At 46.0% G+C, this 15363-nt stretch overlaps 1 protein-coding gene across 2 annotated transcripts in view; it reads right to left on the reverse strand.

Annotated features, from left to right (window-relative positions):
• vps50 (VPS50 EARP/GARPII complex subunit) overlaps positions 1-15363 on the reverse strand; it is a 135694-nt gene that overhangs the window by 46370 nt on the left and 73961 nt on the right. The window contains exons 18-23 of one of the 2 annotated variants that reach the window (XM_062529422.1): positions 14020-14199; positions 10900-11018; positions 9084-9190; positions 7289-7410; positions 4273-4347; positions 2053-2133 (exon numbers count right to left, since the gene is read on the reverse strand). In XM_062529422.1, coding sequence (XP_062385406.1) covers positions 2053-2133; positions 4273-4347; positions 7289-7410; positions 9084-9190; positions 10900-11018; positions 14020-14199 — 684 coding nt within the window. The remainder of the gene's footprint in view (positions 1-2052; positions 2134-4272; positions 4348-7288; positions 7411-9083; positions 9191-10899; positions 11019-14019; positions 14200-15363) is intronic. The other variant, XM_062529423.1, reaches the window with a different exon arrangement.

Here is a 15363-nt window from a genome sequence, read left to right on the forward strand (position 1 = left end):
ACTAAGATGCTCGGGTGAACTAAATGAAGGCAAGAGTTAAAAAAACAAACTTTAAAAAGCCTCATCATCAGCACTGTATAGAAAAGGTAAAGGTGGAGAGTAGAGAGTCCGACAGAAAGAGGGAGAGGAAGAAAGAAAGAAACAAAGAAAGAAAGAAAGAGGAGTGGAAGAAAAAAAGGAAGCGAACTTGAGAGAGACAGAGAAAGAAAGGAGGACTGAAAGAGAAAAAAAAGGGAAAAGTGAGGCTGGAGAACAGAGAGAGCACTTTGATGAAATACCCATTCGTCCCTCCTTTATCACCACCTAGCTACTATCCAGCCCCACCAGCCCCAGAGAGATAACAGAAAGAATTTCAGTAAAAACCCGCTCCTCTTCACCGTAGCGTGGCTACGCTCCAACTACTCCCCTCCCCAAAAAAAAAGCAGGCAGCCAACCCAGCTCGGGCTGGAAGCTGAGGGTCAGACTCCATTTTGCCCATCTGGTCCATATAGCCCTGGCTTTAGCTATTTGAGAAGAGGAGAGGATGGGAAGAGCTCTGCCGTTTTTGTCTGTGCACTAATGGATGCTGTGTGCTGTGTGTGTGTGTGTGTGTGTGTGTGTGTGTATGTCTACATGCACTTACCTGCATGTGGTGTGTACTGTGTAGATGAGACAGACAGGTATTGTAGCTAGGCCGAGAGATAGACAGAGTCAATGGATGTCTATGTGTGCAAGTGTGTGCAGGTGAACATAGAGGGTGAGCGTGTGTGTGTGTGTGTGTGTGTGTGTGTGAGAGAGAGAAGAGACAGAGAGAGTGAAAGACTGTGTGTATGTGTGTATGCAGAGAGAAAAATAATGTGTGTCTGTGTTTCTGTCTGTGTCTGTACGGGGTATGCGTGTGTGTGTGTGTGTGTGTGTGTGTGTGTGTGTGTGTGTGTGTGTGTGTGTGTGTAGGTGCGGTGTCAGCCAGGTCACCGCCCCCGGGTGCCCTAATGGGCGACACTGCGGAGAGCACACATCATTTATTTAAGACCCGACGGCTCCATTTAAGGCTGCTCTGGCCAATTAAGTCACCTGTCTGTGCTGCTCTGTACTGGGCTGGGTGGGAGGTGAGTGTGTGTGTGTGTGTGTGTGTGTGTGTGTGTGTGTGTGTGTGTGTGTGTGTGTGTGTGTGTGTGTGTGTGTGTGTGTGTGTGTGTGTGTGTGTGTGTGTGTGTGTGTGTGTGTGTGTGTGTGTGTGTGTGTGTGTGTGTGTGTGTGTGTGTGTGTGTGTGTGTGTGTGTGTGTGTGTGTGTGTGTGTGTGTGTGTGTGTGTGTGTGTGTGTGTGTGTGTGTGTATTTATGTGGGAGGGGGGCAGACAGGGTGATGATGACCTCTGATGAGAATGATGGGTTGTGGTGGTGGTGGTGGTGAGGACGACCATTTTCCCAGAACAGAGCACAAGCAACAGAAAAAAAAAGAAAGAAAGAAAGAAATCAGCGAGATAGAGACCGAGGGGGAGGCAGAGAGAGAGAGAAAGAGAAAGACGCACGGATATGGCGAGAGGGAACAGGAGCGACGGAAAAACAAAAGCGAGAGGGAGAGACGCTCCGACAAAGAGAGAGAGAGAGAGAGTGGCAGATAATGAGAGATGGAGTGAAGGAGAGGGAGATGGAGGGAGCATACTAGACAAAGTGAGACAGAGACGGAGACCCACACAGACACAGACACTGCCACGGCTCTCGTTGTCAAAAGAGTTGGTTGTGTGAGAAATGAGAGAGAGAGAGAGAGAGAAAAAGAGAGAGAGAATTTAATTGAATTGAGAGAGAAAGAGAGAGAGAGAGACAGAGGGAGAGAGAGAGAGAGACAGAGGGAGAGAGAGAGTGAGAGAGAGATATGGAGGGAAACAGACAGAAAAGGCAGCCAGAGAAGACGGGCTGAGAGGATCAGGGAAGGGTGGTGGTGGTGGTGGTGGTGGTGGTGGTGGAGGTGGTGGTGTTGGTGGTGGTGGTGGTGGAGGTGGTGGTGGTGGAGGTGGTGGTGGGGGTGGGGGTGGTGGTGGAGGTGGTGGTGGGGGTGTGTCTGAGACTCACCATGTCGATGAGGCTCTCCTGGATGCGGTTCAGCGTGGTCCTCAGGCGGCTGCTGATCAGTCCCAGGCCCGATGATTCATACTGCAGGGAGGGAAACAGCAATATTTCACACCCCAGCGAGCCAGATATCAAAGACACACACACACACAAAAACACACACGCACGCACGCACACACGCACACACGCACACACGCACACACACTTACAACTGTTTACAATCCAAAAACCAATCTTCGAGGACTCCACACACGCATATTAAACAAACAGACACAAACACACACAGCATGAGGAAAATCTAACTCCAGCTGTTTTTCTTCGATTCGACATTTCCAACTGGCTGTGCAGTATGGGGAGCTTATATGGGCTGCTAGCCCGCTACTGTGTAATTATGGACACTAGAAGTTTAGAGGAATGAGGATACTACTACTAATAGCAGCCTACTACTAATAGTAGCCTACTACTACGATCAACTGTTAGCACTAATAATATCGCTACTACAACAAGCACTATTACTACTACTACTACTGAGTGCAATAACACAACAGTGTTTTGGGCCGTGGACAGTGACGTGCTGCTGGCATCAATTAGGTTCAATAACAAGCTCCCCAGAGCAGCAAACTGCTATTAAGCACTGTCACATTTGCAGGGGTACGCTTGAGGTGGAATTATACCAGCTATTAGAGCACTTAAGAAAATCTAAGCCGCCGGATCACACTCGCCAGACGTGGAAAATAAGAGGGCACGACAAATCGAGCAATAACACAGAAAAAAACTCAAATAAAAGATTTTAAAAAAGCCCAACTCCGCTGAAGTGATTGCTGAGCTGTCTTGCTTCAGCACAGCCAGGCTTCACAAAGTGTCAAGGCGCGGAGGCTTTAATGTGATTCACCTGCGTTAACGACGCCTACAGCCTCTCCGCTCCTCTTTTGACGAGTGATATAAATGGCTGTGGATATTAGTGCATCCCCCCCCCCCCCTCGCTTGCATTCCGGCAGTTACAAGAGGCCTGACAAGCTCATTCTAATATGGACATGGAATGCCAAGCATGGTGTGGACATGCAAACAGAGGTTGAGAGCACGGAGATGTGATGGAGAAAAAAAAAAGGGGGGTTTTTTTGGTGCCAACGGGTCAGGCTGACCAGTGTTTCCCTCTTCAAAAAATTGCTTCAGTGAGAAAGAATGACCTACACGCTTAAAAAGGGAAATAACCTGGATCTCTCTCGGCCAAGGGAGGCAGATAGATGTAAGATCCCTCCAAAACTGTCAGGGCCATGGGCCATGGGGTAATCTGGTCCCAAACTCTGTCCTGGCCCTTCCACTCCTGAATTCGGTTCATGTAATCCCTTTCTACTTTAATTTTTAACCTTCTGCTAAATCTCTGTACAATCTCTGACAGTTTTTGATATTTCACACTGCACAACAAGCACACGCCGGCCCCTCAGCCTGTGGTCCATCACCTGTGTGATTAACTGCAACCCTGTGGTGGACTTGTGCTATCTCAACAGTCTGTCTCTTTTTTGTGTGCTTGTGCTAAGTAAAGACTTTTTTGTGTGCTTGTGCTAAGTTTAATCAGTGTGCTCCAGTCGGGTTTCTTCGTTTTAATAGCCTGCCATCCTAAGAGTTGTGAAGCATCTGTTCTGCAGTGTCAGCTGGATGATGTGTGGAGTATCCTATTTCAACTTGGGCTATTTCTAGTCAGTCCCCTCTCCTTACCTTGAGGACCACCCAGCCAACAAAATATTTGTAGCTTTTCACATAAAGCGTATATATTGTGTACTTTTGCATTAATACTACTGTACATAAGGCTTAAACATGTTTAAATATCCATAGACATTTAGGGGTAAGGCAATTCAATACAAACAAGGCACAGACATGCACAACATCAATGCAGGACACGCTAAAGGAGGAGTGTAGAGGAGATGCAGCAACTCTTCATGATGCCAGGGACATGTTAGGATGACCGTAAAGGCCAACGCCCACTGGCAGCGACATTCGCATCTACTGTATGGATTTGACGGTCGAGAGACGGAACAATTTCCTTAACGTTGGCATCCACTCGCATCAGATGCCACCAGTGGGCTTTGCCCTGTTAAAAACAATCTATCCTATACGTTCTATAAGTTCTATATGTTGTTGGCGTCACCTGACTAGCGGGCGTTGGCCTGAAGGGATGGCACACACAAGGACACAATAATCACACGTACACCCATGCAGCCTTACCCAGTAAACCGGGGGGGCCTGCCTGGCAGCGCCCTGCTCTTTGCCTGGCGCGGGCGCAGACTGGCTAGTGACAGGCTTTTTGACAAGCGATGGCGGTGGGAGAATGTAAACAGAAGAGAAAGAAAATAAAAACACAAACGAAAGAGAAGGGGGAGTGGGGGAGAGGCAAAAGGCAACGCAGAATGACAACGCACAATGCACAGATATCACGAACAACAGATGTGACAGCGCTGGTGACATAAGCAGACGGCACAGGAGGACCCAGACAACTGCTGAGAACGCTGAAAGCCGAAAAAACACAGCATGAAGGTCAAAGCCGACTGACAGAGTGTCTCTTTTGGCTGAGAGAACACGGAAGCCTTTTGCACTCTAAATCTTTTAAGAGTGTGGGTTTGGAGGTTCTCTCTTTGTGTGTGTGTGTGTGTGTGTGTGTGTGTGTGTCGTGTGTGTGTGTGTGTGTGTGTGTGTGTGTGTGTGTATGTGGATGTGTGTGTGTGTGTGTGTGTGTATGTGGGTGTGTGTGTGTGTGTGTGTGTGTGTGTGTGTGTGTGTGTGTGTGTGTGTGTGTGTGTGTGTGTGTGTGTGTGTGTGTGTGTGTGTGTGTGTGTGTGGATGTGTGTGTGTGTGTGTGTGTGTGTGTGTCTGTCTCTGCTTGTGCACTAAACAGGGGAGAGCAACAATAGAGAGAGGTACGAAAAAACACCCAAGAAAAGAGGAGAGAAGGAGATAAGGAGGCTGGTGAGTCACTAACTGAGCAACCCTGTGTGTGTGTGTGTGTGTGTGTGTGTGTGTGTGTGTGTGTGTGTGTGTGTGTGTGTGTGTGTGTGTGTGTGTGTTGTGCGCGTATGTGTGTGTGTATGCGTATGTGAGAGAGAGTAAACGACTGCTGCTCGCAGCGAGGAGCCCGAATAGAAAAGACAGAGTAGCTTTCGTTCACTGCGCAAACACCATTGCTCTCCGCCGGCTCTCCCTCCCCGCGTGCGTGACAGACGGCTGTCGGCCGGCGGGACAATAACGGCCGGATCGCCGGCTAATGTTCCCTCGGCTTTTGGCAAGCTTTCCCCATAACAGGCCCATCCATTACCATGACAGCCACATTTCCCCCCCCACCCCACCCACCCCACCCAGCCCACCCACTCGGCTCCTCGCTCCCGAGCCCACCTAACTAGCTCGTTGCGTATTAGTCGGCGGACGAGAGAGAGTAAGGCCTTCCATCACGCGGAGGCAAGGGGGCTGTAGTTACTTGCTGTCGTCGGGAGAGCATTTGTAAAATCTCGGATAAGGCCTCCCTCTCCTCTCAGCCCTTCTTCCCCTGTCATGGCACGCCACCCTTTCTATTTTGTATCCATTCATCGCTTGAAAGGAGTTATTAACTTGGGGGGGGGGGGGGGGGGGGGAGTTTGAATGCGGAAAACTAATGCATCTTAGGCGCATGCGGCTGCTGGAGTCAATATCATGGCGATGTATAATGGAATATTACCCTTTAGAATTCTGATGCTGTTCATTACTCGTGAGAGTGGTCATTCTTTAGGAAGCGTTAGCTACTGTATAGGGCTCATGTGTATAGCAGGCTAGGAGTGTGTCTGTTACTGTGTGTGTGTGTGTGTGTGTGTGTGTGTGTGTGTGTGTGTGTGTGTGTGTGTGTGTGTGTGATTTGTGAGCACATATGCCTAGTTAAGATAACGACACGCATTCCTATCAATTTTCAAAACAGGCTTTTGTCGCAGATTCACGAGTGGGACGCGTGCGTGTGACCTGGAGCAGATGGCTCGCAGATTGAGCCTGATGCCTGAACGAGTCGGTTTCGCTGATGCTTGTCCCCTTGAATACCTGAGGAGGTGTGTGTGCATTCATTAGCTGAGCTGGGTAGGGAAGTTTGTCAGTGTTTGCTGAGCTGCAGGGATGTGATGGTGTGTGTGTGGGGAGGGGGTGTTAGCTATATGAGAGCAAAAAAAACAGGAGGATGAATGGCTTGTCAAACCTGTCAAACACTAGAGACTGGGGCGTTTTTGTCCATATGAGTGTATGTCTGTGTGTTTATGTGCGCATGTTTGCTTAGAGATTGTTGGTTTTAGAAGAAGTATGACATACTGTACAAAGCTTATCAAATTGCCATACTAGAAACAGGGGCATTCATATCGTATCATGTGTGTATGTGCGTGCTTAAGAAAGGTTACAATTGATCAGTCAGGTCTAAGGATAGCCTGAGCATCTCGAATAGGACATAACATCCCTTTATCAGTGTGTGCATGGCAGCTTCTCTGGGTAGAGGGTTTTACCCTGCAGCCTGGCACCCTACTGAAGCTCCTTTTTAAGCCATGGCATGGCAAGGGGGCGACATTTCATGCCACGTTAGACATTCAGTGTATGCATCAGATGCGTTGTGTACCAACACCTACAGCATACTATATATAAACTTTATTACAGGCTCTAGGCCCAACAGTAAGATATACAACATCAACTGTATACCTATATATACCTATATGTATACCTGTATACCTATATACTGTATACCTACATAACAGATTGAATGGCAAGCAGAGATGAGGACAAGGGGGTTGAACATTTGGTGACTAAAACAACTCACAGCTGAACTCACTATCGATGTGCCCAGAAGCCGTTGTGAACATCCACTAAGTTATTCGTGTTAATAATCATTTTGCATACATTTTGCTTGAGCTCGGTGCTTTTACTATTGAACTTCCATACTTGCTCTGCATGTTCTGACAGCTTTGGCCCTGCAGAACTTAACTGAAAAGATAGGGGGGGGGGAACGGTAAGCATATTACGTTAATACTTTCACACGCATGGAGGGATTATGGCACCATACAAGCCACTGAGGAGAACACAAATCTCCATGGAACAAAGTCACTCCGCCTTTCTGTCAGATGTGAGAAATGGTTCATTGAATAACGACAGTGGCACAGGATGGCAAAATGGCATCGCATTGGCATGGTGGCAGCAAAAACAAATGGGTTTTAAAGGGGCGAAGGGGCGGCACACACTGCCGATTTACCATGTCATTCCGTCCAAAGAATGTGTAGACGGCGTACAGGTAGTAGTCAAAGAGCTGTGAGACGCAGTGGATAACGTCAAAGGCTATGGGCTGCAGGATGCTCATCATCTGCATGTACTTTCCTGAGAGCAGAGAGAGGGAGAGAGAGAGAGAGAGAGAGAGAGAGAGAGAGAGAAGAGGGAGAGAGGGAGAGAGAGAGGGAGGGAGGGAAAGAGAGAGAGAGGGAGAGAAAGAAACAAAGGGAAAAAACAACAGCGCATCAAGCTTCGCTCCATTATTCCACCTCGACCAAACAGATCAATTATCTAATCAGCAAAACACTACTTGATCCACTTTCTCCATGCGGGAGTAGCAGACCAGTCGATCGTAAGAACCTAATTGCGATGCCATTTCAAGGTTGACTTGACGACGACAAACCGCAAAACACTTTTTAATTTATACCATCTCGTTTTCATCTCATCATGTGCACACACAAATAAATACACACAGTATTTTAACGCTTCAGAGACCAAATCATCTAAAGCAAACGACTTGGAGCTCGAGCTTTTAGAAAACGAAACCATTAAAATGCCTCACAACTTGATACCGGAATGGCAAGTTAGAAGCTTATGACATGCTCATCTCACCAACAGCTTCCACTGCACACTTGTGTCAGAAAAGACGCTAACGTTTGGGCGAGTAACTTTCGCAAGTCGATTAGAATGGAACGGTCTCCCCCGAGGGGGGGACATTTGTCATTATTTAAACACTGACCAGTGCATTTCCATGCGCTCTCCTGGGGCGGGCCAATTGAATTTGCGCAAAAAAGTAATAATGAATAAGTACAAGCATACACGAGAGTAATGCAGTTAACATCGAATCAGCAGCAATGAGTGGGAGCGCAATACACTTCGCTGGGTTTTTTTTTATGCTGAGACAGGTGCTTTTATTTCTTTGCCCGCTGCTTTCGTATGGGCCACGAGGAAGACTGGCTCTGTAATCAAATCTCTATGGATAATGCTCGAGTAAGAAAATAAAAGAGGGAGTCTGAAGACAAGAGCTGAGCTGACAGGTAGTCGGAATATCTGTGATATTAGTGTGAGGGTGAGAGGGTGCCAGGGGACTTTATTTCTCTCTCTCTGCTCCCATCACTGACATATCAGCAATATATTAAAGGCAAAAGAAATCGGAATCGGTTTGAAATAAGCTCAAAAGGCACGCAGAAATCCGTCAAAACCCTAACATTTTAAAAGAGTAAAACTCTTCTTCTAATCTAATGCTTAGCATGCATGCTGTCCGCTCTCTTCAAAAAGCACTGCGTGAATTTCTCTATGGGTAAATTACAATGGAAAAAGGGTCTGTGGTCGAGTTGGAAACTCGTGTAGATGCGACGAGAAATTGGAGAACAAGGACAGAATGTTAATTGGCTTCATTATGGGAAAAAAACGAGATATAATCATTCGGAAGGAAATTAGGGTTCTAAAGCTAATGGGTCACAGCCTAGCGAACCAGGCCGTCACATCAGACGTTTCAATTACACGTCGGACGTGAGCGATGACGGAGGAATCATTGGGCGCTAACGAAGGCAATGGTCCACAGGTCACACAGGTGGGACCAGGAGCTCACCCACACCATCCTAAAGCGCTAATTAGCTTCTTCTGGACTGATCGAGCGATGATTTCTCTTTATGAAGGATGAATGATATGCCAGCTGCTTGTCTGAGATACCTTAATTTATACGAGCACAGGCACTAAGGTGGGGGAGGGGGGCTACAATGTGTGTGTGTGTGTGTGTGTGTGTGTGTGATATTACTTACCGACCAGCCGTATGACGTTGAGGGTGGTGTTGGTCAGGATGGGTGCGTTTGTTTTGTTGAGGTTGTAGTCTGAACGCTTCCGGCTGCGCAAGGTCTCCCTGGAAACACTAATGGGAGATAGAAGAGGGGAAAACAATGCTTGCATTTACATTCGCACACACACAGATGTAAAGCACGCACACAAACATGCAGAACTCTTTAAGGGCGGACAAAGGAAGAGAGCAGCAACAAGCTGGATTTGAATTGCAGTAATCTTATGGAATAATAGGTGATAAAACGGGAGGGAGTATGTGTGTGTGTGTGTGTGTGTGTATGCGTGTGTGTGTGTGGAGGTGGCGGGGTGTAGTGCTGTAAATGAATTAAAAGCCGACGAGACACGGAGAGCGCAGAGGGACAGGTGGAGTCATCCCAGGGTGCACTGGGGTTATTAGCCGCGGCCCCCTTGGCCCTGCCCAGAGCCAGGGCGTGAGAGCCCTTTCATTCACAAACTCATCTCATTAATCCGCGATGCGTCAGGTCCTACGCTTCAACTGCGGACCTCTATGCTCCCCCCCGCTCTTTCCCCCCTCATCCCCCCCCTGTCGGTTCAGCACATCACAAGGAAACTTTTCATTAACTTTGAACGCGCCCAAGGGACGTACGTACTAGCCACAGTGCAGTTTGTCTGATGCCTTTAATGACCCCTTTTAACGGCGTTGGTTTTTGCGTGTTCCGACAAGTGACTGATTTATATGCTGGGTGATTAAGAATCATGCGGCTCCCCAAATGAAGCACTTAGGAAGAGGATGAGCCAGGGGCAAGCCATTGCAGACGGAAGCCACCAGCAGGCATGCTCGAAAGTCATTAGGGGGAGAGGGAACATGTGAAAAAAGAGCATTTTTAAAAACATGGCACAAGTGCGGCTTCCCCCACCTCCCCCCATAATGTCTTCCAGAACACATAATACGAGCCTGTAGCAGAGATAAATCTTCAGATCGGCCCACATCAGCATTTGGTTCATCTCAAACAATTATGACATCACAATGCGACATCTCCACGGTTTGACGATTTACGCATTAAAGGTTTTAAATATGAAGACAAAATGAAAAAACAAACAAACAAACAAAACAAAAACAATGAGACAAAAATGTGCTTAACATTCTCAGCTGCCTATATTGTAATGAGGCAACTTCATTAGAACATATTTTGGAACACGGCACACTGTACAGTATACGCAGGCATTGTCAGACAATTAAACAACAAAAAGAAAAGAATTGAGACAATTTATACAAATTTGAGAAAAGCGACCTCAAGCCATTTCCCTGTGGGAGACATTTTAATGATTCCTTACTTATGAAGGAGCTCTTTTATGCGAGCCCTTTTTTCTGAGGACGAAGCTTCTTGAACCATTCTAAATATAATCCGCAAGGTCTTGCATAAGCCCCCTGTTTGTCGACCGCATAATTAATTTCTTTGCCAGAGATAAGCGACTAATGCCATTTTGTATATGCGCCATGCGTCTGCCTCCGATGCAAACTGATCGAAACAGAAAGGTGTCTCATTAAATTGCTAATGCTGATACCGACTGGCTCGGAGTGTACGGTTTCGTGCCCCGCGAACTTAACGACCTTGAATAGTGTGGCCTAGATGTACAGCGTGATGGTGGGAGAAAGAGTGTGTGGGCGCAGAACGAGGCCGAGGATGCACGTTACTGCTCATGCCGAAAACACACACAAGATGTTGGCAGGCTTATGGGCGCCACCGGGGCCTTTCCACTTCGACACCCACCGACAACTTTTTTTTTTTTGCCACCACGCCACGAAACGGCCCGCCTCACCTTTTGACGGGCACGTCGCCCGTTTGCTCGTCCACGTAGTCCTGCTTGAGCTCCTCGGGAACGTCGCTGTCACTGTCGTAATCCTGGTACACGTTCTTCTCCAGTTCGTCTGACTCATACTGCAGGAAAACACATAACAAACACGGCATATTAAGCAAAGGCAGCGCTGGACAATGCACAGTGATTCATCAGAGTAATGAAGGGATACAGTATTAATGTGTATATGAATGTATCCACTTCTTCTTCTATCAGGAAACAATAAAGCAAACAAATGACATCAACATTAAAATAATGCATTTGACATTTCATTTGAAGTGCATAAAAAAATGATGCAGTCATTTGAAACAGCCTTAATATATCATACAATCTAATATCAAAAAAACTATTTGAACACAAAACATTTGACATTAAATGACCCAAAATTGTTTGCATAAAACTCTAACTCTAAAAGTAAAGTTGACTTCACCTCTCATCTCTAAACTGAAATCTGGTCTGGATACAGGGATCTACAGCAAACCCGTGGAGATGTGATTATGTGCTAACATTATGATGAGTTAACAAAAAATAAACAACACACAACCATATTTACCATAGTTATAGAGAATCCAAGGACCAAAAAGACTTAAGACTAACTCATCCATCATCATCACCTTAACCAATTTTGCTTTCTCATCGGATTTGCAGTGATCTCAGACAAGATTATTCTAATTTCTGCACCATATAAAACCACCGCTGTGACGAAAAAGTGTAATCCATGGAGGAGGATGACTATCTGATTGCATAAAAACATCAACAATTGCAATGTGGAAAAGAGACCATCAGTGCAGTCAGGCACTTTCAACGCTGGTTGTGAATTTAACTCAATCCATTGAAGTATAACAAAGAATACAACTAGTGTAGAAGTGGAGAGGGGACATTAGCACAATGAGGGACGATCTGCAGTGGTGGGGTTACAGCGTACGATCAGACGGGGGGGAAGTTTGCCGATTGTAAAACGTGAGGGGCCACTTTGTTGTAATAAAAACGCAAATGACATCGAATGCTTTTATGCTTGTCGTTGTTGGAGTTCCACTTTATTCAATTTGAAGCTCAGGGCGCCTCGGCAAAAAACGCGACGCACAGCAGACGCACAAAATGCGAGGCGCCCGGGCGCGATTAAGCAGCATGCAAAACACTTTACTGCCGTTAAATTAACAACCAAAAAAAGGACGCCTCTCCCCTGCGATAACAGTGTCCGGTCTGAACGCGCCCTTAGTGTTCACCCTTTCAGCGCAGGGGCATTTAGGGGTGATTAAGAGTCCTAAGCACCACTAAGCGCACATAACCGAGAGAAGCTCCAATTAATAGACACGAGGGGCCGCTTCCGAACCAGAACCGCCCCACTCCATCACGGAGTGAACTCTGCTTTGTAGTCACACTCCCAAAGGGCGTTCGTAATGGAGGGGTTAGGGAGGAAGACTGCGGCGTGTATTGGAATGCCCTTCAGGGGGAAAGGAAATTGATGTCAGTCGCTTTCACTGAAAATAATGAACATAATGAATATTAACAGAACCATCAAGTCTACTGTATGCTTTGGAGACCCTGGAAAATAATGTTGGAATATAAAAATTGTTTCCTCTTTTCTCCACTCATTATGTGAGTGGAGCTGAATTTCATTATTTATTTAAGCTATCTTTCCCGTACAAAGCAATATGTAGACACATGGATGTTGCATTATATGCAGTAGGTATACTTATCTCAGTGTTTGACCAAATTGCTTTTAATGCCAATATCAGTTTCACTGATATTACTTTTATAGCAAATGCTGCCAATGCTGGCAGAAAACCGCACATTTTAAGGTCCTTCACACATACAAACCAAACCAAAAATTGTTTGGCCATCAGGGTTAAACAAAACAGCTCTAAGACCAGTGAGGGTCTCTGTCACACAACTCCTTCAACACACAGCTATCTGTAGGAATGTTCAGCCCTATGAGGAGGCTGACTGGCTGGAAGATTATCATTTTTGAGCACTCTCTTTCAATAAGTTGCACTATTCAACAGGAGACGACATAGCAGAGTAGCAGATTCTGAATCAAAGAAATACAGCCTTAGCAGATCATAAGTCACTTATGACTGGTTTTCCTACAAAACATGAACATAGTGAAACAATAGACACAAAGATATATAGCCTACACACAGACGGGTGTGTGTGTGTGTGTGTGTAAGGGTGATGGTGCTCCATCTTCCCTCTCGAGCGTCTCCATGTTGGAGCACCCCTATCCCCATGGGATCGCGCTGCGCGGTTTACTCTCCATGCTGCAGTAGTTCATGTGAAATGTCAAACACATCAAGATTCTGACCACAGGCACAGCCGTTACTCACCCCGTTGCCATGCCGCCCTCCACAAATCCTCCCTGACATCGCCGAGACTCGGGGAGAGACGACTATAAACCATTTAGCGTACGCAAACTAATCAACACAGGCTTAATTACTGCCAGCGTATATATTCTTGTGGCAGTAATAATTAACTGTGATGCTGGCGGTGATATGTGGCGCATAGTGACCTACTACTGAATGGCTCGTTGGGAGTGTCTGGTGTGGAGTGTAATTGAGTTTAAATGACAGATGAGACAAAACAAATTAAATAAAATAAATTACATATAATATATAATAAATATAAAATAAATTTGCAGGTCAATGGAAAAGATCAACCTGCTGTGAAATCCAGTAAAAATGTTCTACCTAATTTGATTTTATGAGACGCTGTTAATTATAGATAGACGCATTAATCAATGATAAATCAATTCAAAATTAAACACCTACAGTCAGTTCCATCGGTAAGTCGTGGAGGCACTGGTTTAAATCAAGAACCTAAGAACTTTGTGCCTTTTTCAATTAACTTGATCCATCAATCAACAACAATAACAACAGTGACATTTGTGAGCATGGCCTTCAAAATACACCTGTAGTTCATCGATGTTGATAATCACAGGCATGAAGTGACTCGTGATGCCATAACCTCAGGCATGAAATGACTCGTTATGCCATAACCTCAGGCATGAAATGTGAGGTCCCAGGACAGGATGCGACATTTTGCCAAAGACCTTGCTTAGATCATCTCGAAGCTCTGATCTCTTACCCCATTGGAGGCCAGCACGTCTTCGGTCTCCTCCTCTTTGTTGTCGATCTGCCTCTCGAAGGGGTTGCCTCCCGGCAGGTACTGCTCGAACAGAGACACCTCTGTGGGGCTTGTAGTGGACGAAGCCCGGCGACTGGGCGACACTGACGGGGACCGACACTGACCCATGAACTTAAACTCCTGTAGGGGACACAGAGATTCATTACATCTCCATTTCAAACTGGATACTATTACAGTATATTTCTACAGTTGTATCAATATGAGTGCCCTTTGAGAAGCAAATCTACAGTATAACCAAAGATCCTTCATTACTTCATTGCTCCGCTTTAACCTTCTCTGGTATAACCTTGGGGTCCTTAGCACTGTTACACTATAACAGCTGAACTACAGAAACAAACAAATAAACTAACATGCCAGAGTCATAAACTATTTATTACATTGTATTTATGGCGGGTCATAAACGATTGACTATATTGTAATCAATGCTACAAATGTCTCCACTGCTATCAAAAAACACAGCATGTTTGATTGAACACCAAAACAAATCAATATTTGGTCGATTTCCCTGGTTTCAGACCACACCCCAAGCCTTTTTCTGCGAGGGTGTGGGAGGGGCAGTGGAAGCACTGTATATTTGCATCGTCAGGGGGTATAGAACTTTAAAATAGCAGGAGGGGTAGAAAAGCAGAGAGCGGCTCCATTTGAGCCTATCATTTCAGACTGGAGAGAGCAGCTTCCCCTTCATTAAGATTGGACGGCAGATACGCTTGTGCTTTTGACGAGGATCTTTGCAGAAAAAAGCAAAAGGGGGGGAATGGCAGGGGCTTGAGAAAGGGCAGCGTGATCTGCAGCACACTGGTGAAACCCGTCTCTCGCCTTGGCTGCTTGATAAGGCTGGACCGCCAAAAAACCTCCTTAAAGTCAACGACAGCACGGCGTAAATGTAATTATGATGACATTGTTACCTTTTTCGCTACAGATACTACAAGCCGAGATGGAGTGCCCTGATAAATAAAAAGGCAAGAGCTGGCCTGCCTCTCTGTCTCTCTCTCTCTCTGTCTCTCTCTCTGTCTGTCTGTGTGTCTCTCTCTCTCTCTCTCTCTCTCTCTCTCTCTCTCTCTCTCTCTCCTTTGAGTGACAGGGCCACATTTCCATCATCATATAATTACCAGCACTAAACACCACATTTTAGCACAGCATCTTGGTCCAGAAATAGCCCATGAACCGAAGTAACCGTCATTATGAATTCAGGACAAATAATAATAATATATATAAAAAAATGAGGCTTTGAACCGTGTTCCCCCCAACCCTCTTAAATAGGAAAGAAAATAAATAAATAACAAA

This window comes from Sardina pilchardus, chromosome 24, assembly GCF_963854185.1.
Source record: "Sardina pilchardus chromosome 24, fSarPil1.1, whole genome shotgun sequence".
Classification (NCBI taxonomy): domain Eukaryota; kingdom Metazoa; phylum Chordata; class Actinopteri; order Clupeiformes; family Clupeidae; genus Sardina; species Sardina pilchardus.